General features: G+C 43.5%; 1 protein-coding gene across 2 annotated transcripts in view; it reads right to left on the bottom strand.

Annotated features, from left to right (window-relative positions):
• Nucleotides 1-260: 260 nt before the first annotated feature.
• mier1b (mesoderm induction early response 1b, transcriptional regulator) overlaps nucleotides 261-27776 on the bottom strand; it is a 55588-nt gene continuing 28072 nt past the window's right edge. Inside the window, exons 7-12 of one of the 2 annotated variants that reach the window (XM_084339391.1) lie at nucleotides 26130-26281; nucleotides 23041-23122; nucleotides 17894-17988; nucleotides 15007-15134; nucleotides 10830-10951; nucleotides 261-1195 (exon numbers count right to left, since the gene is read on the bottom strand). In XM_084339391.1, the coding sequence (XP_084195517.1) occupies nucleotides 843-1195; nucleotides 10830-10951; nucleotides 15007-15134; nucleotides 17894-17988; nucleotides 23041-23122; nucleotides 26130-26281 (932 nt within the window). In that variant the 3' untranslated portion in view covers nucleotides 261-842. The remainder of the gene's footprint in view (nucleotides 1196-10829; nucleotides 10952-15006; nucleotides 15135-17893; nucleotides 17989-23040; nucleotides 23123-26129; nucleotides 26282-27776) is intronic. The other variant, XM_084339392.1, reaches the window with a different exon arrangement.

Raw genomic sequence — 27776 nt, 5'->3', positions numbered from 1 at the left:
CAGTGGGGGGGCGGGACCTAGTGCTGGAGCAGAGGGTAACTGGACCGGAGGGCAGTCAGTCAAGTGGGGGGGCGGGACCTAGTGTGCTGGAGCAGAGGGTAACTGGACCGGAGGGCAGTCAGTCAAGTGGGGGGGCGGGACCTAGTGCTGGAGCAGAGGTTAACTGGACCGGAGGGCAGTCAGTCAAGTGGGGGGGCGGGACCTAGTGTGCTGGAGCAGAGGTTAACTGGACCGGAGGGCAGTCAGTCAAGTGGGGGGGCGGGACCTAGTGCTGGAGCAGAGGTTAACTGGACCGGAGGGCTGTCAGTCAAGTGGGGGGGTGGGACCTAGTGCTGGAGCAGAGGTTAACTGGACCAGAGGGCAGTCAGTCAAGTGGGGGGGCGGGACCTAGTGCTGGAGCAGGGTTCTAGTTCATGGTTTCTCTCCGAGGCGACCTTCACTAACTGACCCTCAGCGGTGGAGTGAGTTCAAGGCTCCGCCTCCTCGCTCCGGTCCTGTGGGTGAAGCTACTAGAGCTCCGCCTCCTCGCTCCGGTCCTGTGGGTGAAGCTACTAGAGCTCCGCCTCCTCGCTCCGGTCCTGTGGGTGAAGCTACTAGAGCTCCGCCTCCTCGCTCCGGTCCTGTGGGTGAAGCTACTAGAGCTCCGCCTCCTCGCTCCGGTCCTGTGGGTGAAGCTACTAGAGCTCCGCCTCCTCGCTCCGGTCCTGTGGGTGAAGCTACTAGAGCTCCGCCTCCTCGCTCCGGTCCTGTGGGTGAAGCTACTAGAGCTCCGCCTCCTCGCTCCGGTCCTGTGGGTGAAGCTACTAGAGCTCCGCCTCCTCGCTCCGGTCCTGTGGGTGCGCTCAGTTCTCCTGTGTTCTGGGGGCGTCCAGCTCGCTCTGTCCCGGCGCCTCCGCCTCCGTGCGGCAGCTCTTGGCCGGTCTGTCGTACGCCACCGACACCGCCGCCCCCCCGCGCTCCGGCAGCAGCGGAGGCTCCAGGGAACCGTTGCGGTCGTGAGCGGGGGGGGGCGCGCGCCGTGGCGGCTGGCCGCCGCAGCCGTTGTTGGAGTCATTGTCCGAGGCCGAGGTGGGGGGGGGAGGGGTGTCCGTTAGCGGGTGGTGGGAGGGACCGTTGGACTGGACCGCCGCTTCCGTTTTGACTTCATTCGACGAGTGGGCGCCCTCTACTGGGCCGGAGCTGTGGCCCGCTAAACCTGGGGGAACAGAGGGGTGGGAAGTGAGTCGACATAACCAACAGAAACATAACCAACAGAGACATAACCAACAGAGACATAACCAACAGAGACATAACCAACAGAGACATAATTTGAAATTTGAAATTTATTTGAAGGATAAACCCCTTGAGATATGCTATCTCGTTTTCGAGGGGGTCCTTAACATAGGATACAAAACATACAATACAATACATAACAAAACAAAAAACAAGACAACAAATGCACTTATACACTGACAGACGCTCTCCCAAGCTCACTCCCACAATCCACACTGATTCCTCCCAAGAGGATCACCAATATATATATATATGTTCCCTTATAAAACACAAACAAAATTATAATTTGATCTGAAAACGACATTTAAGCCGTAACACAGTAAATCAATAACAAGTGCAAGTAGTCTGTAGATGAGTGAACAAAGATATCTTGAATAACCTGTAAGAAGTAAGAGATCTGAGTGAACTAGGCAGTTTGTTCCAATCAGCTGGTGCTTTATATTTAAAGGCAAGTCGACCGATAGCTTTGATGGTTCGAGGTATACTAAAGAAAGGAAGATCCGTGTGTCTTAAATTATAAGTTGAGCTACTGTATATGGTGTTAAGAACTGCTTTAGATAGGGGGGATAATTAAAGTAAATACATTTGTAAACAAAAAGCAACCAATGAAAATGTCTTCTGAATTGGGGAGAAAGCCAGTTTAACAACTCAAACATAAGACAGTGATGGGTTCTATAAGGACACCTCAATATAAATCTGCAAACACTATTATAAGTAACATTTAAAGGACGGAGATTTGTTAGTGTGGTGTTTTGATAGACTATGTCTGCGTAATCCATTATTGGAAGTACCAGCTGTATAATGATTCTTTTCCTAACCTGAAGAGAAAAAGTTAATAGAACGATACAATATTCTCAGGCTACAATTTGTTTTCTTCATCACAGCATCAATATGTGACTTGAAGGTGAGTTGAGAATCAAGCCAAAGACCCAGATACTTATATTCATCAACATTTTCAAGAGGAGCATCATCTAAAAACTTAATCGACAACTGATTTGATATTTGCACCAGATTTGATCTAGTACCAAACAGCATACTATAGGACTTCTTCTTATTTAATAAAAGTTTGTTAATAGATAACCATTTCTGGACAGCATCAAAATGAGTCTGTAAAGAGTACTGAATTTGTTGAATATCAGACTTAGAAGAATAAATCACTGTATCGTCAGCATACAATTGAGTAAGACAGTCAGATGGTATCAGGGTGAGATCATTAACAAATATAGAAAATAATAATGGTCCTAAAGATGATCCTTGAGGAACACCTTTATCCATAATCAAAAAATCAGACTGTTTACCCTGATATGATACACACTGACGTCTCTGGTGGAGATAGGAATTGAACCAAAGTAAAGAATTATTAGAGACACCAATAGCACACAGTTTGTCAAGAAGAAGATAATGATCAACCAAATCAAAAGCCTTTGTGAGATCTATAAATATTGCACCAGTAACCATGTTATTGTCCATTGCTGAGTGAACATCATTGGTCAACTTCAGAAGGGCTGTAGTTGTGGAGTAGTTTGGCCTGAAACCAGATTGGCATGGTGATAAAATATGAGAATCATTAACATAATGGGATAATTGATTAAAAATTAGTTTTTCAAATACTTTTGCTATACTATTAATAATTAAAATTGGTCTATAATTATTGAGATCAGAAGGATCACCACCTTTATGCAATGGAATGACTTTTGCACATTTCCAGCTTAATGGAGTTTCATTAGTTGTTAAAGATAAATTAAATAAATCAGACAAAGGATATGACAATACATGAGATGCAAGTTTGATGAATTTGATCTCCATCCCATCTGAACCACAGCTAGTACCCAATCTTAATTCATCAATGATCTTCTGAACATCAAGCGGACGAATACTTCTAAAGGAAAAAGAGCTGTTGCATCTGGTGTTATTAAGAGGCACATCGGAATATGAAGAGTCATTAAATTTGAGTCTGCAGACAGAATTAAAGTGCTGATTAAAGGCAAGTGCAATTGAGGAGGGATCATTGACAACTTCATTATTAATTCTAATATGAGTGGGATTTATAGATGACTTCTTAGTAATGCTGTTGATTCTCTTCCAAAACTGTTTTGGATTGCTAAATTCATTGCTTAAACAATCTTTGAAATAGTTGGATTTAGCATTTCTTGTTTTAGTTGTACATAAGTTCCGTATTTGTTTATATGCAATGAAGTCGGCAGAATCCTTTGTCAGACGATGCTTTTCCCAAGCCTTATCTCTTTGTTTATACAGATTTATAAGTTCACTATTAATCCAGGGCAAGTGTCTACCCTTTACTTTGAGCATCTTCCAGGGAGCATGATGGTCAATAACATTAGTAAGCTCAGTGTAGAAGAAATTCCATGCGTCTTCAACAAATGGAATCAATTTAAACCTGTCCCAATTTATAGATGTTATATCTTGAATAAAGTGCTCAATATTCAAATTCCTACATTGTCTTATCCTGATACATTTTGGTGGTAGACGTGGTAACTTTTATCTTCCAAATGCAGAAGATGATAGAATGGTCGCTGAAACTATCAGGTAACACACCAGAGTTTGAAATTCTGTCCGGGTGTGAGACGAGAATCCAATCTAGCAGGGACTTGGATCTAGTATCAACTCTAGTAGGCTCACTAATGAGTTGAGTTAAATTGACACTGCCAAATAGGTTTCGAGCATTACTAGATGATCGATCTAGCCAGTTGATGTTAAAGTCACCCAAGATAATTTCATTTGGACGATCTAAAGAGTTAATGGTGGATAATATATCATTTGTAGATTCAGAGGGAGAATCAGGAGGTCTATAAATATTTCCTATGGTCAACTGCTTATTTTCATGAAAAGAAATTTTTATAAAAAGACACTCAAAGTTTATAGGGTTTACCCTTGGCCTGAGGAGCTCAGATGTCAGATTTGATTTGACATATGTAGCCACTCCTCCACCTCTAGTACCCCTATCAGCTCTGTACAGAACATAGTTGTCAAGTTCAACTTCATTGTCAGAGATTGCACTATGCAACCATGTCTCAGACACAGTAATTACACTGGGATTATTGTAGACAAGCCAAGCTCTAAGTAGATCGATTTTGGGGTACAGACTCCTTATATTCAGGTGAATAACATTTAAACCTTTAGAAGTATTCATCATACCAGAGTTGTATTAAAAGAAAAAGAAACAAAAACAACGGGATATATAATCATGTGCAAGGAGGAACAATGGATAATGAGCAGGGAGCAGGAGAGCGACATACATTCAAGTACACACACACACAACATATAACATAAATACATAACACAAAACTAAATCCCAGCATGTCCCAGCAGTACCTGGCATGTCTATGGGAATTCACTATAAACTCAAAGCTCTGTCTGTATTCTTAGAGAAAGAAAAAGAAAAGAAAGTTTGTAGCCTGAAATTTACAGGCGGCATCAAAGACTTTAAATCTTTCATTCTGATAAATCTCTACTATGAATTAGTCACAGTATTAACGTGACGTACGCATATAGGCGCTACCGGAAGTGACGCATTTACGCTACGGCATTCAGAATGTAAACACAACAGCATGTAACATTAATGAAGCCAGAAAGAAAAAGAAAAAAAGAAAATTTGTAGCCTGATATTTACAGGCGGCATCAAAGACTTTAAATCTTTCATTCTGATAAATCTCTACTATGAATTAGTCACGGTATTAACGTGACGTAAGCACGTAGACGCTACCGGAAGTGACGCATTTACGCTACGACATTCAGAATGTAAACACAACAGCATGTAACATTAATTAAGCCATGTAGTAGGCTCACGCTAACATTGAGCACATATTACCAAATCATAAACATGGCACAAATAGAACAAAACTCATAATGCAGAGGCATCACTTCATATGAAGGAACAAAGGAGAATTAAGAAGAAGAGAGGACACGGTCAATTAATTAATACGCCGGCTCGGACCATAAGAAGAGTTACCGAGCACTATCTCAGTCATAATAAACATCATCATTCGTACCGCATATCTTCTGGAGAGTTCGGTAAAGATATCAAGGCATTTTCAGCAAGCTTGGGACAGTTAAATCTTTCTTCTTTGCCATCAATGGTGACACACAATGTACATGGATAGCGAACAAAGTACTTGATCTTACGTTCGCGGAGCTTGCGTTTGATGGTGGCAAAGCTCTTGTGATGCCTCGCCAAGTCTGCGCTGAGGTCTGGGTTGAAGTAGACACGAGACCCGTTGAATTCCACTCTCTTACTCTCTCTGGCAAGTCGAAGGATTTTCACCTTGTCCTGGAAGTAGAGCAACTTTATGATGATGGGCCTAGGCGTGCCACGCTCGTTCTGACGATTTGTCGGTGAGCGATGGGCTCTTTCAATGATTGGAGCGGTGGGGAAGTTATCCGGACCCAGGAGCGATGGAATTATTTTGGACATGAACCCAATCACATCGGTGCCTTCAGCAGACTCAGGGATTCCGACGACACGAAGATTCAGTTGACGACTACGATTCTCCAGGTCATCAGTCTTCTCACGTAGGTAAGCATTGTGTTCCTCTAGAACTTTCACCCGAACAAGTAGATTATCGACATTACTCTCGTTCTTGCCGACTCTCTCCTCAATTAACTCGACTTGACCTCCCAACATCTCCAGGGAGTTCTGAATATTAGTCAAGCCAGCCTGAACTGTATCCACATAAGCAACAGAGACATAACCAACAGAGACATAACCAACAGAGACATAACCAAAAGAGACATAAGCAACAGAGACATAACCAACAGAGACATAACCAAAAGAGACATAACCAACAGAGACATAAGCAACAGAGACATAAGCAACAGAGACATAAGCAACAGAGACATAACCAACAGAGACATAACCAAAAGAGACATAACCAACAGAGACATAACCAACAGAGACATAACCAACAGAGACATAACCAACAGAGACATAAGCAACAGAGACATAACCAACAGAGACATAACCAAAAGAGACATAACCAACAGAGACATAACCAACAGAGACATAACCAACAGAGACATAACCAACAGAGACATAACCAACAGAGACATAACCAACAGAGACATAACCAACAGAGACATAACCAAAAGAGACATAACCAACAGAGACATAACCAACAGAGACATAACCAAAAGAGACATAACCAACAGAGACATAACCAACAGAGACATAACCAACAGAGACATAACCAACAGAGACATAACCAACAGAGACATAAGCAACAGAGACATAACCAACAGAGACATAACCAACATAACCAACAGAGACATAACCAACATAACCAACAGAGACATAACCAACAGAGACATAACCAACAGAGACATAAGCAACAGAGACATAACCAACAGAGACATAACCAACAGAGACATAACCAACATAACAAACAGAGACATAACCAACAGAGACATAACCAACATAGACATAACCAACAGAGACATAACCAACAGAGACATAACCAACAGAGAGATAAGCAGGGTACAAAATAGTTACACGCCCAGCGCCACTGGCTTGTAGATTTATTCTTTGGCGATTAGAATTTAAGGTCTGCCCCCGCCACCTGGCGGCTAACAAAATACACTGCATCTACCGCTTCTCCTCCGTAATATACATGTAGTACAATGCCAAAGCAACAGATGGCGATGTACAAACATGAAGGCCATTTTCAACCAATGAGAAGGGTGAACCTGTGATATCCTGTTCAGGCTTTGTCACTCACATACTGTTAGAAAAAGTTGACGCCATTGTTGTTGTTGTGCTAACGTTAATGGCAGCGACCATAGCATTGTGGCTAGGCTAGCTATCATCGCTTAATAGAGCTAGTGAATGGATAAACAACGTTATTTAACATTGCAGAATGGCTACAATTACAATGCGGCTCAATACAAACAATTGTTAAGGGGCCCAGGGGGTGTAGACTGTTGTAGTTTGAGCTAATTTACACTATGCTCCAAAAAAAATAAAAGATCTGCCAAGCGATGTGCCGCGGGGAGCGCTCGATTCAAGGTGAGCGGTGAGCGAGCGGAGAGCGACTTGGGGGCGGGGTCAACATGAGCGATTAGCGGAGCAATTCGTTTCCTTATATCGCTTCCTCCAGGGTTCCAACTTGTGTTGACAAAATGCAACCCTGTTCAGCTACGGGGAATCAGCGCTCTCTCTCTAGACTAGAAAGGTGCACTCAGTAGAGCACAGATGTCCGCCAGCCACACAATAATAATAATAGATTGGATTTGTAATGCACTTTTTGTTCACTGGGATCCCAAAGTGCTACACTACATGGTTAAAACAGTTAAAAAAATAGAAATAAAATGTGTGTCCCGACCCCACTTCTATGTTTCAATAAATTATTTGCATTTAAAACTAATAACGCTGACTCATTCCTTCAGTCCACTCAAAATTATTCTAATATTCCTTATGTTGTTTATGATATTAATTGAAAATAGCATATGAGAGTATTATATGTAATAATAACACATGGCGATATACTAAAAAGCTATTTATAATTTTTGGCTAGTAAAAAATCTGCCCGGCTGGTACTTTTAAAAATCGACCAGCCAAATGGCTGGTAAGTCAAAAAGTTAAGTTTGTTCCCTGGAGATAAGCAACAGAGACATAACCAACATAACAAACAGAGACATAACCAACAGAGACATAACCAACATAACCAACAGAGACATAACCAACAGAGACATAACCAACAGAGACATAACCAACATAAGCAACAGACATAACCAACAGAGACATAACCAACAGAGACATAACCAACAGAGACATAAGCAACAGAGACATAACCAACAGAGAAATAACCAACACAGGGCTCTACAGTGCGACCAAATTGCTCGCATATGCCCCTAAAAATATGTGTGCGAACCGTAAAACTAAATTACGCGCACGCTGTGCGAGTACAGATTACAGCCTCTCGTCTTTTTTTTCATCCGCTGTGAGAATCGTTAAAAAACTACAAGTCCCACATTGCACTCAAGCCAATGGTCCAATCACAGTAGAGTGACGTGACTGGTTTCATGAGAAAGAAAGCATTTGGCTTGTTTACTTCCTGAAACGCCACCATTGCGATATGCGAGAGTTTCCCGAGACATGTAACTTCTAGTCTTAGCAATAGCAATATATTTTAGAACACCTAGATTTAGCGATAGAAATAGTAATATAACGTTAATGCAACAAAACGAATGCCTGGCTTTGTTAATCATAACGTTGATGCAGTAGCGTATGCCGTTGTGTTGACTGTAACGGACATGATAACAACATAACACTGTGTAGACATTCAAATTGCGATAATCGATTCTAACATTTTCAAATCGATGCAGTTGAATTTTCCCCTTAGGATCGATGCATTGTTACACCCCTACACCAAAGTCACTGGCCCACTGTGTAATGTGTGTACAGCTAACTTGGCTAACGTTATGAACAGCAGAGGTGGGCAATAGGGTCCAGCTGCAGCGCCGGACGGCCGGAGTGCAAGCGGTGTGACGTAATTGGCAGACTCGACTGTCAATCAATGGTCTACCTGACACGCAAACTCATAAACAATGTTTCTGTACTGGAGGTGTACAGTATTTCAATAGGCAACCCTGAAAGGATTATTTCTCTAGAAGAGCAACACAGCCAAAACATAGGCATTGTATGCATAAAAGGGGCAAAAGCTAAAGTTAAGTGACTGTTACTTTTGTAGCAGTAGTTTGATTTGATAGTTTGATAGGAGACAGCACATGTTAATGAACATAAAGTACAAAATACAAAATGTAAACATGCAGGGTTGTAGCAAGGGCTAATTTACACACATGCACGCACAGTACAAATATACATTTATTTTTGAAAAAAAATTAAAAATCTTTTACTTGAAATATTTTCACTGTGCTCCTAAATATTTTTGGGTGCTCCTACATTTTCTCATTTAGGAGCACCTGTGCCCCTAGTGAAAAAGGTTAGCGTAGAGCCCTGCAACAGAGACATAACCAACAGAGACATAACCAACAGAGACATAACCAACAGAGACATAACCAACAGAGACATAACCAACAGAGACATAACCAACAGAGACATAATAACCAACATGACCAACAGAGACATAAGCAACAGAGACATAACCAACAGAGACATAAGCAACAGAGACATAACCAACAGAGACATAACCAACATGACCAACAGAGACATAAGCAACAGAGACATAACCAACAGAGACATAAGCAACAGAGACATAACCAACAGAGACATAAGCAACAGAGACATAAGCAACAGAGACATAACCAACATGACCAACAGAGACATAACCAACAGAGACATAACCAACAGAGACATAAGCAACAGAGACATAACCAACAGAGACATAACCAACAGAGACATAAGCAACAGAGACATAACCAACAGAGACATAACCAACAGAGACATAAGCAACAGAGACATAAGCAACAGAGACATAACCAACAGAGACATAACCAACAGAGACATAACCAACAGAAACATAACCAACAGAGACATAACCAACAGAGACATAACCAACATAACCAACAGAGACATAAGCAACAGAGACATAACCAGATCAGATTAATCACTTTATTCAAATTGAGGATTTTGTTTGAGGATATTTTTTAATGATTTATGATATTTTTTTTATGGCGACAGACATTCGAAGCTTCATTCAAAAACTTCAATAGAAGCTTCGAATTTAAAAACTAGGGCTGACCTTCGAAGCTTTTTTTGGCAATCGAAGCTTCGGGGCCGAGCTTCGATTTTAATCCGAAGCTTGAAAAAATAAAATAAAAAAAACATTAATTATTATTATTATTCGTTTTTTCTTATGTTGTGGGACTTGTACAGCACTTTGGTAAACGTTGTTGTTTTTAAATGTGCTCTATAAATAAAGTGGATTGGATTAATTAATTAAGTAACCCCCCTGTGACTGTGACACAGCCAACAAGGTTTCACTCGGCTGCGCTGCCTGGGTGCAGTGGGGCTGCTCTCACAGCCAACAACATGACATTACATAATTATGTTGCAACCTTAGTCTATCAAGCAAACAATTATATTATATTTAATTTATCAGACAATGCACCTACAAAAGCAGATGATTACAATTAAATTAGCCAACTTGGTAACACATTAGTCATAGCAGCATAGGCATAGCCTTATTAATGTTTTGTGTGGCGTCGCCGTCGTGTACAACGATACTTACGTTTTTTAGGTGATTTGACAAAGTTGTTGTAGAGTTGTGATATGCCATTTTCTTCTGGCATATCTGGCACTCGGCTTTTTGGGCATTGTCTTTGCATATTTTAAAGTGTAACCACACGTCTGATGACTTCTTCGTCGACATGTCTGCTGCACATGTCCTTGTTGTTCTCAACACAGATAATCTCCACGTTTCGAAGTATTTAAGACAGCCCTAGTAAAAACTTGAACTTGGTGCCATAGTAGTAGAGAAAGATTAGCACAATAGGTAGTAATATAGGCACGGAAGATTCCTGAGCAAAGTGCACGATAGTAAAAGGTTATTTCTTTCCTTCTTAATGGGTGGATTTAAACTGACCGTTGTGACCGTCCTCCCTCTCCGAGTGGCTGGTGTTACTGTTGGAGGGGGTCGGGGGGGGGGACGCCGCCCTGCTGGACGCCGCGCTCTCCGTCTCGTCCAGCAGACGGTCCATGTAGTCCCTGCAGACACACAGCGGCATGCGGCCCGTTAACACGCCAGCTCACAGTAGGGCGGGGCGATGCATCCATTTTATCCATTCATTAGAATTCATGATTTAGGACGATCTTTAAAAATGAAAAATCGATAAAAGAGTCACCTTTTATTTTACAAAAAGTGATGTTTGGTGAAAGTTAGATTTGCACTTCAATTCCAATATGGAAATTCATTTTGGTTTGATCATTCTTTTGTGTAAAATAAAAACAAAGCTTATTTGAATGATTTCCTTGGCGTTTCTAGTTTTTAACACATTGGTTGCCAACAACGAGATTTCTCGTTATTTAATCGTTATTTCTTTTATTAGTGATATCCATTCATTTTTCATCCGTCCAGCCTGACGTTATCATTGGGACTGGCTCTGAGCTCGAAAAGGATGGTAATGCTTTCTCCGTCTCCCGGATGGTAATGCACATCATTGGATTGGATTGAGTGAAAAGGTGCATCAGAGAAAAACTCCGGTCCAGGGTTTTCCCATCTCTGGCAAGCAGTGTCTGTTACCAGATTCACTGGCGAGGCTGGGTGCAGCTTGGATTATGTGTTTCGGACTATAACGTTGGATCAATAAACCGAAATGCAATCAATATTTGGAATGGCGATCAGGAATTGGATTAATCTTTTTGCAGAACATCTGATCTGTTACCAGTTTTGGGTTAATCCTAGTTGTTTTTCACAGCGTTCACAACGTGTGTGTGTGTGGCGTTAGGCGCTGAGCGCGGCACGAATAAATTATTTTTCAGCCCGCTTTTGTATCGTGCATAAGAACACAAATACTCTCGATAATCTAGCGTTTATTTGAAAACGATTCATAAATCAGCCGGAAAATGACGTGTTTTGTGTATTCCAGTAAATGGCTATTTTCGCGAAATTTCTCTGAAATGACTAGAACTCTCCGAAACTATACTCCTATTCAAACCGGTATAAAACGGAAATGTACTGATGAAAAAACAATCCGTTTCGTACATGTTGACTGCAAGCAAGTCATTGATAAGCGACGGATGTATTAGACACATAGCCATAATTTAAGATATAGTTTAATCGCTCGCAAATGTGCTCGTCCTCCCATTGATTAACGTGCTGGCATCCAAGCGATAAATCGTCATATCCGGCTGGCAACCAATGTGTTAAGAGAAAAAAATCGATTAAAATCGTAAATCGGATGTGGTGTGGGAAAATCAGAGATTTTATTTTTAGGCCACCTCACCCAGCCCCACCTCACAGCCCGCTACACCCACCTCACCCAGCCCCACCTCACAGCCCGCTACACCCACCTCACCCAGCCCCACCTCACAGCCCGCTACACCCACCTCACCCAGCCCCACCTCACAGCCCGCTACACCCACCTCACCCAGCCCCACCTCACAGCCCGCTACACGCCACCTCACCCAGCCCCACCTCACAGCCCCACCTCACAGCCCGCTACACGCCACCTCACCCAGCCCCACCTCACAGCCCCACCTCACAGCCCGCTACACCCACCTCACCCAGCCCCACCTCACAGCCCCACCTCACAGCCCGCTACACCCACCTCACCCAGCCCCACCTCACAGCCCGCTACACCCACCTCACCCAGCCCCACCTCACAGCCCGCTACACCCACCTCACAGCCCGCTACATGCCACCTCACAGCCCGCTACACCCACCTCACCCAGCCCCACCTCACAGCCCGCTACACCCACCTCACCCAGCCCCACCTCACAGCCCGCTACATGCCACCTCACAGCCCGCTACATGCCACCTCACAGCCCGCTACACCCACCTCACCCAGCCCCACCTCACAGCCCGCTACATGCCACCTCACAGCCCGCTACATGCCACCTCACAGCCCGCTACACCCACCTCACCCAGCCCCACCTCACAGCCCGCTACATGCCACCTCACAGCCCGCTACATGCCACCTCACAGCCCGCTACACCCACCTCACCCAGCCCCACCTCACAGCCCGCTACACCCACCTCACCCAGCCCCACCTCACAGCCCGCTACACCCACCTCACCCAGCCCCACCTCACAGCCCGCTACACCCACCTCACCCAGCCCCACCTCACAGCCCGCTACACCCACCTCACAGCCCGCTACATGCCACCTCACAGCCCGCTACACCCACCTCACCCAGCCCCACCTCACAGCCCGCTACATGCCACCTCACAGCCCGCTACACCCACCTCACCCAGCCCCACCTCACAGCCCGCTACATGCCACCTCACAGCCCGCTACATGCCACCTCACAGCCCGCTACATGCCACCTCACAGCCCGCTACATGCCACCTCACAGCCCGCTACATGCCACCTCACGTAACACACAGTACATACAGTCAGGGCTGTATCCTGATCCACTTCACACTGCACTCCCTTAGGTCCTCTGACAGACACTGCACTCCCTTAGGTCCTCTGACAGACACTGCACTCCCTTAGGTCCTCTGACCGACACTGCACTCCCTTAGGTCCTCTGACAGACACTGCACTCCCTTAGGTCCTCTGACCGACACTGCAGTCCCTTAGGTCCTCTGACAGACACTGCACTCCCTTAGGTCCTCTGACAGACACTGCACTCCCTTAGGTCCTCTGACAGACACTGCACTCCCTTAGGTCCTCTGACAGACACTGCACTCCCTTAGGTCCTCTGACAGACACTGCACTCCCTTAGGTCCTCTGACAGACACTGCACTCCCTTAGGTCCTCTGACAGACACTGCACTCCCTTAGGTCCTCTGACAGACACTGCACTCCCTTAGGTCATCTGACAGACACTGCACTCCCTTAGGTCCTCTGACGGACACTGCACTCCCTTAGGTCCTCTGCCAGACACTGCACTCCCTTAGGTCCTCTGCCAGACGTGCGTGAGGTGCGACGTGGGTCAGATGAAAGGGTCCTCGGGCAATGCTTCACATACAGGACGGAGATTCCTTCCTTTATAGTTAGATAATGACTATAATGAATAATGCAGTTGTCAACTTGCAACTCAAAACACCAGTTGAGTGTGTTTGTTGCACTGAGCATCATTTACTTATACATCACAACCTAAAAGAATGATGTTCATTTGGAACAAAATATGATCATGGCAGAGCAAAAAAAATAAAACCTTGGTCAGTTGGTTTATAGCATCAATAACTGGAAGAACAAGGCTCAACAATCAACATTTTAGTTGGTAAGAATGTTTTCCATTAGATCTGAGAGTTATATATTTTGGCTCATCAAACTTAAAAATGATATATATTGATACCATCAGTAGGATACCATCACGCATTATGTCACAAAGAGATAAAGTTCATGGGTTTAGTTTTGTGAGAATAGTGCCGTTGTGAGGCCAAACTACTCAAAGAATCTGGAAAACAACGCAAGAGTAGGGAAGAAATGGATAAAAAAAAAATTATGTATGAAGACAAATTCAATGAAAAATAAATAAAAGCCAGGAAATCCAATGTGGTGAACTTCACACATCTTACTCTTGGGGTCACGAATGTGCAAAACAAATCCAGACATCATTTTATTTTTTTATATATCTTGTTCACATACGGACAAACAAACAGGCAGACAAACAAACAAAGGGGCTCAAAAACATAACCTTGTAACTAGGGATGTCCGATATTATCGGCCTACCGATATGATCGGCCGATATTGGCATTAAAATGTAATATCGGAAATGATCGGTATAGGTTTAAAAAGTTGTTTACATTTATTTAACCTTTATTTACCCAGGCAAGCAAGTAAGAACAAATTCTTATTTTATTTATTGTCAAAAGTATGCATAATGTTGTGTTAATTCCACGACAAGAGATATGTAATGTGAATGACCTGAAATGATTCCTTTTTTTGGGGGGGGGGGGAACCCTGCATATATCACTATTGGTTGATATCGGTATCGGAAATTAAGAGTTGGACAATATCGGATATCGGTAAAAAAGCCAATATCGAACATCCATACTTGTAACAACAGAATATTGGCGATGTATTTGACCGTCACAGTAATAACTTAAGTTATTTACAACATTCCCAAAACATGGTCCAGAAGAGAGAACTTACGTGACACCGGGGTGAAGGTTGTATTTCCTTTTCCCAAGTCTGGTTTGCTGTGCAAAGAAATCATAACGCTCAGACTTCTTCCACATGTAATAAAAGGCGACACATTCTGCTACAGACCTAGTTCTCACCTGCAAAGGTGAATCCAGCAGACAACGAGATCGTATTATTACCATCGCCTGCCGGGAGGAGCTCCGTTACACCGCAACCCACGAGACGCATCCAAATCACAGTTTGGGAATTCTTAAAGAATTCACAAACTGAATTTGTATTCGTCTAAAAAAGACGAGAGGTTGAAATGGAACCGATTCCAACCCTCCAAAAAAGCACACAAACACAGATCTCAAAATTGTCATGAACCTACGAATAATTTATATATATATATTTTTTTTACATTAAGCGGTATGAAATTATTGCCAGTAGTGTAATCGATGCATAAGCATTTGCCTATCGTGCAGTTGTACAGCCCTGGCCTATTGTTATTTGTATTCTATAATATATTATATTCTATTGTGCCTCTATTTTTTTATTTAGTTTATATCCCATTTTATTTTATTCCACCTTTTATTTTACAGCTGTACAGCTCTGGCCTAACCTTATTTCATAATTATAGTATATTCTATTGTGCTTCTATTTTAATTTAGTTTATATTCCATTTAAAATGTATTCCACCTTGTTATTTTATTATCAGTCTGTTATCGCCTATCGTCTGGAACCCTTTAACTCTGAAAACCGCTCCCTCAGAGCTCATCTTTAACACTTTGGGTGCCGTTCACGTAGATCTACGTTTCTGTCACAGTATTTCTTTTAATCGCTATTGCCATTCATAATTCAGCGGGGCACCTTGTGCATACTGTTCCGAGTGTGTCTGAGCTGGCAGACGGTATTATACCGCCCTCTAACGCATTTGGCCACTATTGCACTCCATTAGAAACGGTGTAGTTTCTTTTCTCTACCGAGCTGCGGCGTGGGGGCGGGTCCTAAACACTCTGGAAAAACACACACTTGTAGGGATGGCTTGGACAACTGACCCCGCCCGCCCGTTCATGTGCAATGCCCAATAACGTCGGAGACAGGATCGCTGTGGATAACTGGAATGGCGATCAGATAATTGGATTATTTATTTTGCATTACATCAGAGACCAGGTAAGGACTCTATATATCCAATCTTGTGTTGATCTGATATTTCTTTCTACCGCGATCGAAGCTGTCTGTGTTTTATGTGTGTGGCTGTGTGCCGTTGGGTGCAGGAGGTGGCGGGGGAGCGCACGAGGAAGGATAATAATGATCATCTAGAGTTGATTTCAGGAAGATTCATTAATCAGGCGAAAAATGACAACGTGTCAGTTTTTTGCATATTGACCAGAAGCAACTCACTGACAATCGGCAGTGTTATTAGACCCATAGCTATAATGTAAAATATAGTTCAAGTTTCAAGTTTCTTTATTAGTTGACATGCAAAGATACAGAATACCTTCACATGGAATGCTTTTTTCTGTTATGCTCCTATGAGGATCATAGGACGCTTGGATCATACACATACAGCTCATTACAGTAATATTCCACAATTATTACATTTTAGATAGTAATAATGGTACAGAGCCTTGAGACAAACATATGCATATCCACCACCGCAAACAGACTGGCAGCCGTCATAGGCAGCGCCATTTACGGAAGGAGGGGGGAGTGGGTTGGGGTTGTTACAGGGCTGTAGGGGGGGGGGGGGGTGATCCCTCACACAAGGCAGCCGACAGTGCAGCGCCAATGCAGAGGAAGGGGGGGGGGGGGGGGGGCTGGAGGGGGGGGGGGGAAGGTGGGGGGGGGAGTGCACAAGCCAAGTCCTGGGTGGGGGAGGTAGGGATTGGGGGTGTATAGGTTTAGCTCTACAAACAAGGTGCGTGTTTACATGGGGTTAATGGACGGCAAGGCCAGATGCACTTCCCGGAAGGGGCGTGGCACTTAGTGTGTAGCTAAAAACCCACTTCTCCAGGCAGGCCTTTTAAACACTCATAGCCATTTTCTCTCTGTTCATGTCCGTTTTGTTCTTGTTTTTGTTTAGTTTTTCATTGTCTATTCTGGTGTTTTAGCTAATATATTTTTTTCTCTTCACATGTATTATTTCTTGTATTTTCTACTGATTAAAAAATGCGGTGAAGCACTCTGTGCACTCGCGCTGAGAAGGGCGCTGTACAAATAACGTTTTACTTAGTTACTTACTTATCATCCGTCCGTTAATGTCGCACCGAAAACGACCAAATCTAATTCTTGTCTGTGAAAACGACTTGGCAATAAAGACCTCTCTGATTCTGATGGTTACACACAGAGTCCAGTGGCTATAGTTCTGGCCAGGTTCTGAGTGTTACATACCGAGTCCAGTGGCTATAGTTCTGGCCAGGTTCTGATGGTTACACACCGAGTCCAGTGGCTATAGTTCTGGCCAGGTTCTGAGTGAACCAGGAAGCTTCACACGAGGCCATCCACAACAGAAAACAGCAGTCCTCCAATGCGTGATCCTTCTCCCAGACTGAGGTGATGTTGTACCGTATACACAAACAGTTGTGCGCATGGTGTGGTGTGGATTAAAATGTTTTGTTTAAAGACCCCGTGTCTGAAGCTTCAATTGAAGCTTACTTCAATTCAGTAAGTAAGCTAATGCATCGATAACACTACAGGCAAGTATACCGCTTAATGTGACCATTTTCTTTTTTAAATATCCCTTTAAATAGTTTTATATGCAGTTCATTGTCACAATTTAGAAAATGCATATGTCATATGATAGAGGAACATTATCTTTACTGAAATCAAATACTGTACTATATTAAGTTATTATTTAATATAACATTAATTCAATTAACATTAATAGTTAACAACAAATATCCAGACATCTTACCTTGTTGGCCTGTATTAAATGAAAGTCTTTTCCATAAGCTTTTAGTCCTTGCTCAAAATGTCTACATTCCTCTTCTGTCCACACAGTTAGTTCTTCTGCGACAGAGAAAATACAATTCATGTTCTTTAAAAGATGCTACAAAATATATTACAATTATAATGCCAGCAAAGAAGAAAGACTTAGAAAGTGCATAATCAGATCATATTAGGGCTGCAACTAATGACTATTTTGGTAGTCGACTAATCTGTCGATTATTTTTTCGATTAGTCGACTAATCGAAAAACAATTATATTAAAAAAAAAAAAAAATTGCACTACCTATCTTTGTGAAAGTGGCTTCTCAGCTCTGGTCCAGCTGAAGACAGAGCAGAGGAACAGATTGGACATTGAGCACGACCTCAGAGTTGCTTTGAGACTCTTGTCAGGACCAAACAACATCCCCAGTTATCCCATTAGTTCCCCCAAACTTACTGTCGGTCTGTTATGTTAAGCTAAGAAGTCTTCAGCTGGCTGGACCAGAGCTGAGAAGCCACCAGGGGAGGAAACTAACTTTTTGGCTTACCAGCCAACTGGCGAGTATCTGATTTTTTTTACCAGACAAACTGATTTTTTACCAGCCCAAAAAAATCGCTAATTGTGATAATTACTTCTTTGTATGTCTTTGTCTAAATTGATTTTCAATCATAGTAAAAATCACACCGTGTCTCTACTCTTTAAAATATTTATTAGCATAAAACATTAATAACAGTCTCTACTCTTCACAATATTAGCATACAACATGTATTAATCACACTGTCTCTACTCTTCAAAATATTAGGATATCACATATTAACATGAAAGAGGGAACTATTCTGGACTGGGTTGGGCTGAACTAGGCAGTGAAAGATGCTGGGCTGGACTGGACTAGGTTGGACTGGTCTAGGTTGGACTGAGTTGGGCAGTGAAAGAACCAAGCATTTCACTGTAATGTAATAGCTAAATAAAACAACTTGACTTGTTACATTTGCACTCTGGTTGGATGCCAAATGTATTCTGGTTGTACTGTACTTGTGCTGTAAGATGACAATACATTGGAACCGAATCGACAACGCTAGGGGTTCAGCAGGTGTATTCTGAATGCCAAGTATGACAACATCACCGTTGTGAAGGGCATATGGGCGAGTGGTGATATGGGGGGAAACCCGGTAATAATAAAATGTCACTCGGCTGCATTTAAGCAAAGCCGCTCAGTATAGTCCACTATGTTGAACGCGCGTTATGGTAGCTTGTTACATGCTAGGTAGCTAGCCGGCTAATGCTGGTGCCTGGTTGACTTGTCATTCTCATCCGACTCGAAGGAGACGCGTCGCATGCTATTGTTCGCCCCCATGTCAGACCGCACTGATATCCGAAAGCGACGACACTACATGTAATTATTTTCATCCACTGATGTGTTTTTGTCTAAGTTTGTCTACGTTGTCAAGCCGGTGGCAGGAGTCTGTAGGTCCGCGCGCAGTGATCTGTCCACTTCCCCTAGATGGGCGGCATCTTCTAGAAAATGAGTGTTCATTGGAGGAGCTTAGAGCGCATCTGTACAACGATGATGTTCATTGGTTATGGTTGGATTGAGGCGCAAATGGGAGGAATCAAGGGGGGAGTCAGAGTTCGGCTTGTGCCAGTGAGCGAATCAGCAGATTGCAGAATGATTTTTTTGTTTGTTTTGTAATTACAAGTACTCGCCAGACTGGCGAGTGCTCTTCATGAATTACTCGCCAAACGTAAAAAATACTCGCATTTGGCGAGTAAAGTGGCCTAATTTCCTCCCCTGGAAGCCACTTTCACAAAGATAGGTAGTGCAAAAAAAAAAAAAAGAAAAAAAAAAATTATGACTAATCGACGCAACAATTCCTCGTCAACGATTTTTTTTTATAATCGCCGTCGTCGATTATGTCGACTAATCGTTGCAGCCCTAGATAATATATAATGATAATAAATCTCCTGGGATCCATCTCACAATAATACCAGTAGACACATCGGACCATGTTATTTTCCATTACAGACCAAACCCGGCCGCGTGAATATTAAAGGCAACCAACTTGTGTTCGGCTTTTCTCTGATTGGCCGCGCCCCCCCCGCCCCCACGCGCAGGCAAGCGCAGTCGTCCCACGTCCCAAATGAAATCCAAGGAGCGCAAGCGAGCGGCAGCGCGGGCAACCAACTTGTGTACCATGGGCTGCTGTTCCAACGCACTTGTGTTGGGCTGCTGTTTCACAGAGAGGGACCCTGATGTAAACAAGACGAAAGTCTTTCTCTGGTCTGCATCCCCTTAACAATTGTGTGTATTGAGCTGTACTGTATTGTACCCATTCTGCAATCTGTTAATAAAGTTTTCAATCAATCAATCACTTGTGTATAAACAAAGCCCATACAGTTATGAAATGCGCTGAACTAGAAAGCGTAACGTTATTATGTTTCGCGTTTTTAACAACCAACTACCAGATTCACTCGTGTATAAACAAAGCCCATAAAGTTATGAAATGCGCTGAACTAGAAAGCGTAACGTTATTATGTTTCGCGTTCCATTGATTAACGCCATTACCTGCTGTGCTGTAGGAAGCAGAGGTACAGTAAGTTACAGTAGGTGTAGGTTACATGTTTAATCAAAGCCCATACAATTTTTTAGATGAATGATTGTGGATATAATATAGAAAACACATCATTATGATATTGTCAGAGGGAGAGGCATGACTTCGCGACAGCCATAGTAGACTAGACACTCACTGTACATCAGTGTGGAACTGTAACGTTATATGTTATTTCGCCCGTGGAGGCTGCTGAGCCTGAAGCGCCAGCGGGGCGACGCGGTGGTTTATCCCCGGCTTTCGTGCGCCGCCGCCGGCTTGATACAGCTTCAGCAGCAGCAGCGGCGGTGCTCTGTTGTAGGAAGCCCTTCAATGACAGCGGCGCGCTCTCATATTTTGCGAATGCATAAACTATATCTTAAATTATGGCTATGTGTCTAATATGGCTGTCGCTTATCAATGACTTCGCGACAGCCATATTAGACACATCGCCATAATTTTTTTTTTCTTTTTTTTTTATCTTTCTTCCCCTCCTTTTTCCCGATTTTTCTCCCATCCCACCCTTCCTGGTTGTTGCGTACTTTCCCCTACTGTTGGTCCGGGAGACCGGAGACTGTCACATGCTTTCCTCCGACGCATGTGCAGCCTGGGGCAGGCCAACCTGGCCGCGCAGGTTCTCACCGGGGAGAGTGTAGCGTGTGGGAGGCCACACTATCTCTCCTCAGTTCCAACCCTCGCTGAGCAGGCGCCCCGACCGAACTGTAGGGGTCGCTGTCCACAACGCCCAGGACCCACCCTTCAGCTTTCCCACCCCCTGATACAGCCAATTGTATCAGTGTGAGAGGCCAGCCAAGCTGATAGCAACGCCGGGAGCTGGATTCGAACAGGCGAATCCTAGTGTCTCCCGGTGTTGGTGACGAACGTAATCTCCGTGCGCCACCTGCCCCCCCTCCATAATTTAAGATATAGTTTATGCATTCGCAAATATGAGAGCTCTGTCATTGAAGTGGGTGGTGGCAGCATTACTAACAGTAGCGATTTTTATTGTTTTGTCATGACCAAACATAATCCCAACATAGATAGGAGGTGTACTGTATGTCAAATGTCGGTCATGTGGTGGAAGAGTTTAGTACAGTCACACAACAGAACACCGCTGTAGTACAGTCACACAACAGAACACCGCTGGTTCGACCAGCGCTCCTGCCGCGTCTCTCTTGCCGCAAGGGCGTGTGCTAGTGGATTGATTGATTGGCCGTGTGGCCAATCAGAGAAACGCTGAACGAAAAGCTGAACACAAGTTGGTTGCCTTTAATATTCACGCAACCCGGCCCCCCGCCAGAGAAAAGTAAAGTTATGTGGCCCCCGAGAACAAGGTTTGGGGACCCCTGGTCTGACCCTTCGACACAAGGACCTGTATGTGACACTAGACTAGAGGTTCAGTCATTTGGATGCTTCACAGGGTTCGTTTACATTTACGATATCTAAAAACACTGAAGTAAACCAAGTCATGATTAATTATGATTAATTATTAGGGGTGTAACGATGCAACCTCACAACGATTAATTTCGATTACAATTATTCAGGCAACGATTCAATGCATCATGAAATCTCTTCATTTGACCACGATTCGATTCATTTTCGATTCCGCCCGTTCATGTGTAACGCTCGGTAATGTGGGACGGACCTCCACAAGCAGTATTTGGAATGGCGATCAGATAATTGGATTATTTCTTTTGCATTACATCAGAGACCAGGTAAGGACTCTATATATATAATCTTGCGTTGATCGGATATTTCTTTCTACCGTGATCGAAGCTGTCTGTGTTTTATGTGTGTGGCTGTGTGCCGTTGGGTGCAGGAGGTGGCGGGGGAGCGCACGAGGAAGGATAATAATGATCATCTAGAGTTGATTTCAGGAAAATTCAATAATCAGGCGAAAAATGACAACGTGTTTATTGAATTACACAAAAACGCAGTTTTCGCATCATTTTCCTGGAATTACTCAGAAGCACCCAAACTATATTCATATTCAAAACGGTATAAAACGGAAATGTACGGATGAAAAAATAATCAGTTTTTTGCACGTTGACTGGAAGCAACTCACCGACAATCGACAGCGTTATTAGACCCATAGCTATAATATAAAATATAGGTTTAGCTCTACAAACAAGGTGCGCGTTTACATGGGGTTAATGGACGGCAAGGCCAGATGCACTTCCCGGAAGGGGCGTGGCACTCAATGTGTTAATGTGGTTGTGTTTTCTCACAGGGCCGAGTTTGGCCCTCCATAACGTTATTTTGAGAACGATTACATATTCTGTTTGGTCTACATTGATGCAATTCAAGTATTGGGGGAGGGGGAGTTTTAAAGTACTTTCACTACTACAAGCTACAAACTTGAACACACTGACATTAGACCACATTAGAACACTGGCCGACTTCAAACACGAGTGACGCGCTAATCTAAGAAAGGTGGTTATGAGTCCAGAAGAAGAGCCCGCTTACCTCTGGCTGCCTTTACATTAAACTTCAGCCTCCTTAAAGGGTTAGGGTTAGATATATGAGTCCAGAAGAAGAGCCCGCTTACCTCTGGCTGCCTTTACATTAAACTTCAGCCTCCTTAAAGCTTCCTCTGTGTCAAAGTTGCATTTTACTAATTCATACAGCGCCTGGAGAAAAACAACACAAAAAGTAATGAAAAGGAGGACTCAGTTGTAGCCGATACACATCCCTAATATCCATTCCTTACAATACATTTTTTACATAAAGATACATAAGTGTCATATATAGGGCTGTACTGAATAGTTAGAAGATTTATTTTTACGTGTATTCATTCTGTTTAAACCAATGGGGGTTTTCTTCACAGTTGCAGATAAAGATTAGGCTTACACTAATATTATAGTATTATAGTATACGACTCGTCATACAAATGTAAATAAAACATTTATCATAAATGATGTAGCCTATCTGCATCCGCTTGGCGCTCCATCAAGACGTCACCATCACTCTCGTACCAACCGTGCCCTGATTGGATTATTTATGTTGACGAAACTGATTAGTTATATTCATTAACCTGTTAAGCGTTAAGGTCCCCCTTTTCTTTATCATAAATCGATCAATAGAGACCGTATTAGATCCCCAATTATCATATCATGGGGTATCATTGGAAAGCCACACTCATTGGCTACAACCCTGTGCAAAGATTTTCGAGATCGCCAAATGATTGACGGAGCTAGAGCCCCGGGAGTCGGGGGTGGTAATGTGTACTTTTGCGTACTTGGGGCACGCCTCACATATCGGCATGTAACTCGAGAACCGCTGAACGGATTTTGTCACCTGAAAGGGCAATCGACAGGCAACAAATAGGGCTTTAATTCTATCTATATATTGTATTAAAAGAAATGCACACCCGAGCCACTAGAGGTCTGCAAAGAATCGTCCACATGTGGGCCCATGGATGTTAAGAGGTCAATTTTTTAAATATTTTTTTTTGTAGCCAAGAGTCAAGACCATAACCCTATCAAAAACAGTAGTCAAAGTGTATATTTTCATTTTTACCGATGTTTTATATGTTTTATCGGAAATACAAATTTATCGGAAAATGCTAATTATCGTAAAAACCGCAAGAAATGACTAAATCCATATCCAACCCTGACATTGGAAAGAGGAGCATTTTCCCTATCCATAGATGTATGATTTGGCCATAATAAGGTCAAGGTCAAGTTCAAGGTCAAATATGAATTTATAATTAAAGTCGATTATCATTAATTACTGTATCTACAAATCCTTCCGTTTAATCATCTTCCCGCGGTTCATTTGCTTAGATTTTTTGTACACATGATCTCAATACGGTGGTGAATGAGCTCAGTGAGCATTTTCTCGTGCCCCGCATCAATTTATGATCATCATCATCATCAAAATCATAAATCATAATTAATCATAATAAATTTATTCATTACAATTTACTCAGCCTAGTAACAGACACAATATTTCTGACACTGGAAATACAGACCCCCAGGTCCCTAGATGTTCCTAGATACCAAGAACATGCACATTGACCTTGCAGAAGTGGAGCAATCTTCCATTTACTTAGGCATGTACCTTTTAGGCAAAAACGGTCTACAAATTTGATTTAATAAAAAAAAAATACTACTTTAATCAGATTAATCACTTTATTCAAATTGAGGATTTAGTTTGAGGATATAAAAAAATACAAATTAAAAATACAAATTTTATTCGTTTTTGATTAAGTCATAAAATATGACGACAGACATTCGAAGCTTCGTTCGAATACTTCAATAGAAGCTTCAAATGTTAAATGACATTCGGTACAGCCCTAGTCATATAATAATAATAATAGATCAAATTTATATAGCGCCTTTCATAGAACCCAAGGTCTCTTCACAATCAGGACAAAGAATAGGGCAAGGAGAATAGGGGGGGGGGGGAGGGAAAGTAGGGGATAATGGACCTAATTTAATCTAAAACTAACTGATGGGGGAAAGCCTTGGTGAAGAGGTGTGTTTTTAGAGCAGTTTTGAAGTGTCCAGGGTTGGGGCGTTGCGGATTTCAGGGGGGAGAGAGTTCCAGAGGGTGGGGGACGCCACGCTGAAGGCTCTGTGAGAGAGTTCCAGAGGGGGGGGGGGGGGGGGGGACGCCACGCTGAAGGCTCTGTGAGAGAGTTCCAGAGGGGGGGGGGGGGGGGACGCCACGCTGAAGGCTCTGTCCCCAAAAGTCCGTAACCTGGTGCGAGGGATGGAGAGGAGACCCAGATCAGAGGATGGTAGGTTCCGGGATGGAGTGTACTGGTGGAGGAGATCAGACAGGTACCGGGGGGCGAGGGCATGGAGGGGGGGGGGGGGGCGAGGGCATGGAGGGATTTGTAGGTGAGGAGCAGGAGCTTGAAGGTGATGCGGAACCTGACTGGAAGCCAGTGGAGGTGGATGAGGGTGGGGGTGATGTGCTGCCAGGGCTTGGTGTGAGTGAGAACCCTGGCAGCTGAGTTCTGAACATACTGGAGCCTGTCCAGGGCTTTGCTGGGTCCCCCGAACAGGACTCCATTACAGTAGTCCAACCGGGAGGTGATGAATGAGTGGATCAGGGTCTCAGCCACTCATGACATCCGGTACAGCCCTGACTACTACCATCAGCCCTGACTACTACCATCAGCCCTGACTACTACCATCAGCCCTGACTACTACCATCAGCCCTGACTACTACCATCAGCCCTGACTACTACCATCAGCCCTGACTACTACCATCAGCCCTGACTACTACCATCAGCCCTGACTACTACCATCAGCCCTGACTACTACCATCAGCCCTGACTACTACCATCAGCCCTGACTACTACCATCAGCCCTGACTACTACCATCAGCCCTGACTACTACCATCAGCCCTGACTACTACCATCAGCCCTGACTACTACCATCAGCCCTGACTACTACCATCAGCCCTGACTACTACCATCAGCCCTGACTACTACCATCAGCCCTGACTACTACCATCAGCCCTGACTACTACCATCAGCCCTGACTACTACCATCAGCCCTAGTCATATAAAAGGCAAAAGGTCACGTTGGCACATCATTTCTCATTTGCTTCAAATATCCAAGGCAACGGTTTAGGTTTATAACCTTGGAGGTGAACGATGCGAGGAGTTGGCGCTCACTCACCTGCTCGTTGTCTTTGATATGAGAGCCCTCCGGGATGGCGTCCACACCCTTCTCCTGCCCGGTGCGCCTGGACGCCTGCGTCAGGAAGTCCACCACCTCGCCCTCCGGGAGGCACTGGGGGTCCCAGAGCAGCTGGTCGTCGTGCTCATACACTGCAGCGAGGACAAACCAGCACGGGCGACGGGAGGTCAAGGCCTCTGTGGGGCCGGGCGGCACGGCCTCTAGGTGATGATACCACCGGGAGGTCAAGGCCTCTGTGGGGCCGGGCGGCACGGCCTCTAGGTGATGATACCACCGGGAGGTCAAGGCCTCTGTGGGGCCTGGCGGCACGGCCTCTAGGTGATGATACCACCGCGTCGTTCGGCTCCATCACGATACACACCATGTATATATCGCATTCTTTTTTACATTTCCTCTAAAGCACTTAAAAATGCTTGATTTAACCCCTTGGTGGATACAGTCACGCCAATATGATGATTATAATAGTCCCTGCAACATATGTCTGCATTAAACCATGAAGATGCGTTCAAAAATAATTTAATTAAAAGCTTCTAAAAATCTAAGAGTAGTCTACTGACACAGTAATACAGAAAAAAAAATTAACATCCAAGACAATTTATTTAAAAACTCTTGGGTGCCTAAGACTTTTGCACAGTACTTTGTTTTCTATCGACTTTAGCCAATACTAATTTGTATTCATTTTTAATCAGCAATTAATTAATTCACAGCATGGTACCTGCTCGACTCGCTTCGGTTAGTTTTCCACTGCATGTAGTAAATACAATTAAATGTTTATATCATCAACTATCCAGTTAGTATTTATAGTGTAACGTTTGGCTACTTTAAATCATTGAAACTTAAAGCATTTAAAGCTGGACGGTAAGGCACATTAGACACATAGTAGAAAAGACTCACCACAAGATTAGACACATAGCCATCATTTAAAACATAGATTAGGCGTTCTTAACGCTAACATTGAAGTGGATGGTGGCATTCAACAGGGTAAATCAACGTTAATCAAAAAGGCACTGAAAGTGTTAACACTTTCACTGCCACTCACGAGATTTCCCGGATTTTTTTTGTTTTTAGCAATCTGAAATCATATTGCATCACGCGAGCCTACCTACCCGAGTATACCCGAGTGCCGCCGGCGATCTTATGTGGAAAAAAGCGCCCCCTATCGTCTCCCAGATGACATAAGGGATTTTGGAATGGACTCAATGAAAATGGATGGGGAAAAAATCCGGTACTCCACATTTTCCAGTCCACTGATCCAGCCGGGGTTACCACAGTTCATTCTGGAGCCTCTGAGCCCCGCTGATCATGGAGTTCTACTGTATCACGTTGGATCCATACACGTATCGATTTTTTCGAATGGTGATCAGGAATTGGAATATACCAGTTGGATACCATCTGATGTCAGGTAAGGAATCTATGTTATCAGTGTTAGGATAATCAGACTAATTTTGATGAAGATATAGGCTGTTTTGTGAAATAAGCTCTTTCGGTTTCACTGTAAAAGTCCAAGAGGAAATCAACACAGCGATTATCCGTGCGCGGCCCGAATGTGCTTGCGTGCACGTATAATATTGATCATCTAGCGTTTATTTGAAAACGATTCATAAATAGGCAGACGAATATCGACGT

Source organism: Notolepis coatsorum (assembly GCF_963971535.1).
Source record: "Notolepis coatsorum genome assembly, contig: SCAFFOLD_190, whole genome shotgun sequence".
Taxonomy (NCBI): Eukaryota; Metazoa; Chordata; class Actinopteri; order Aulopiformes; family Paralepididae; genus Notolepis; species Notolepis coatsorum.
Note: the sequence above shows the minus strand (reverse complement) of the source record. Positions and strands in the feature narration are given on the sequence as shown.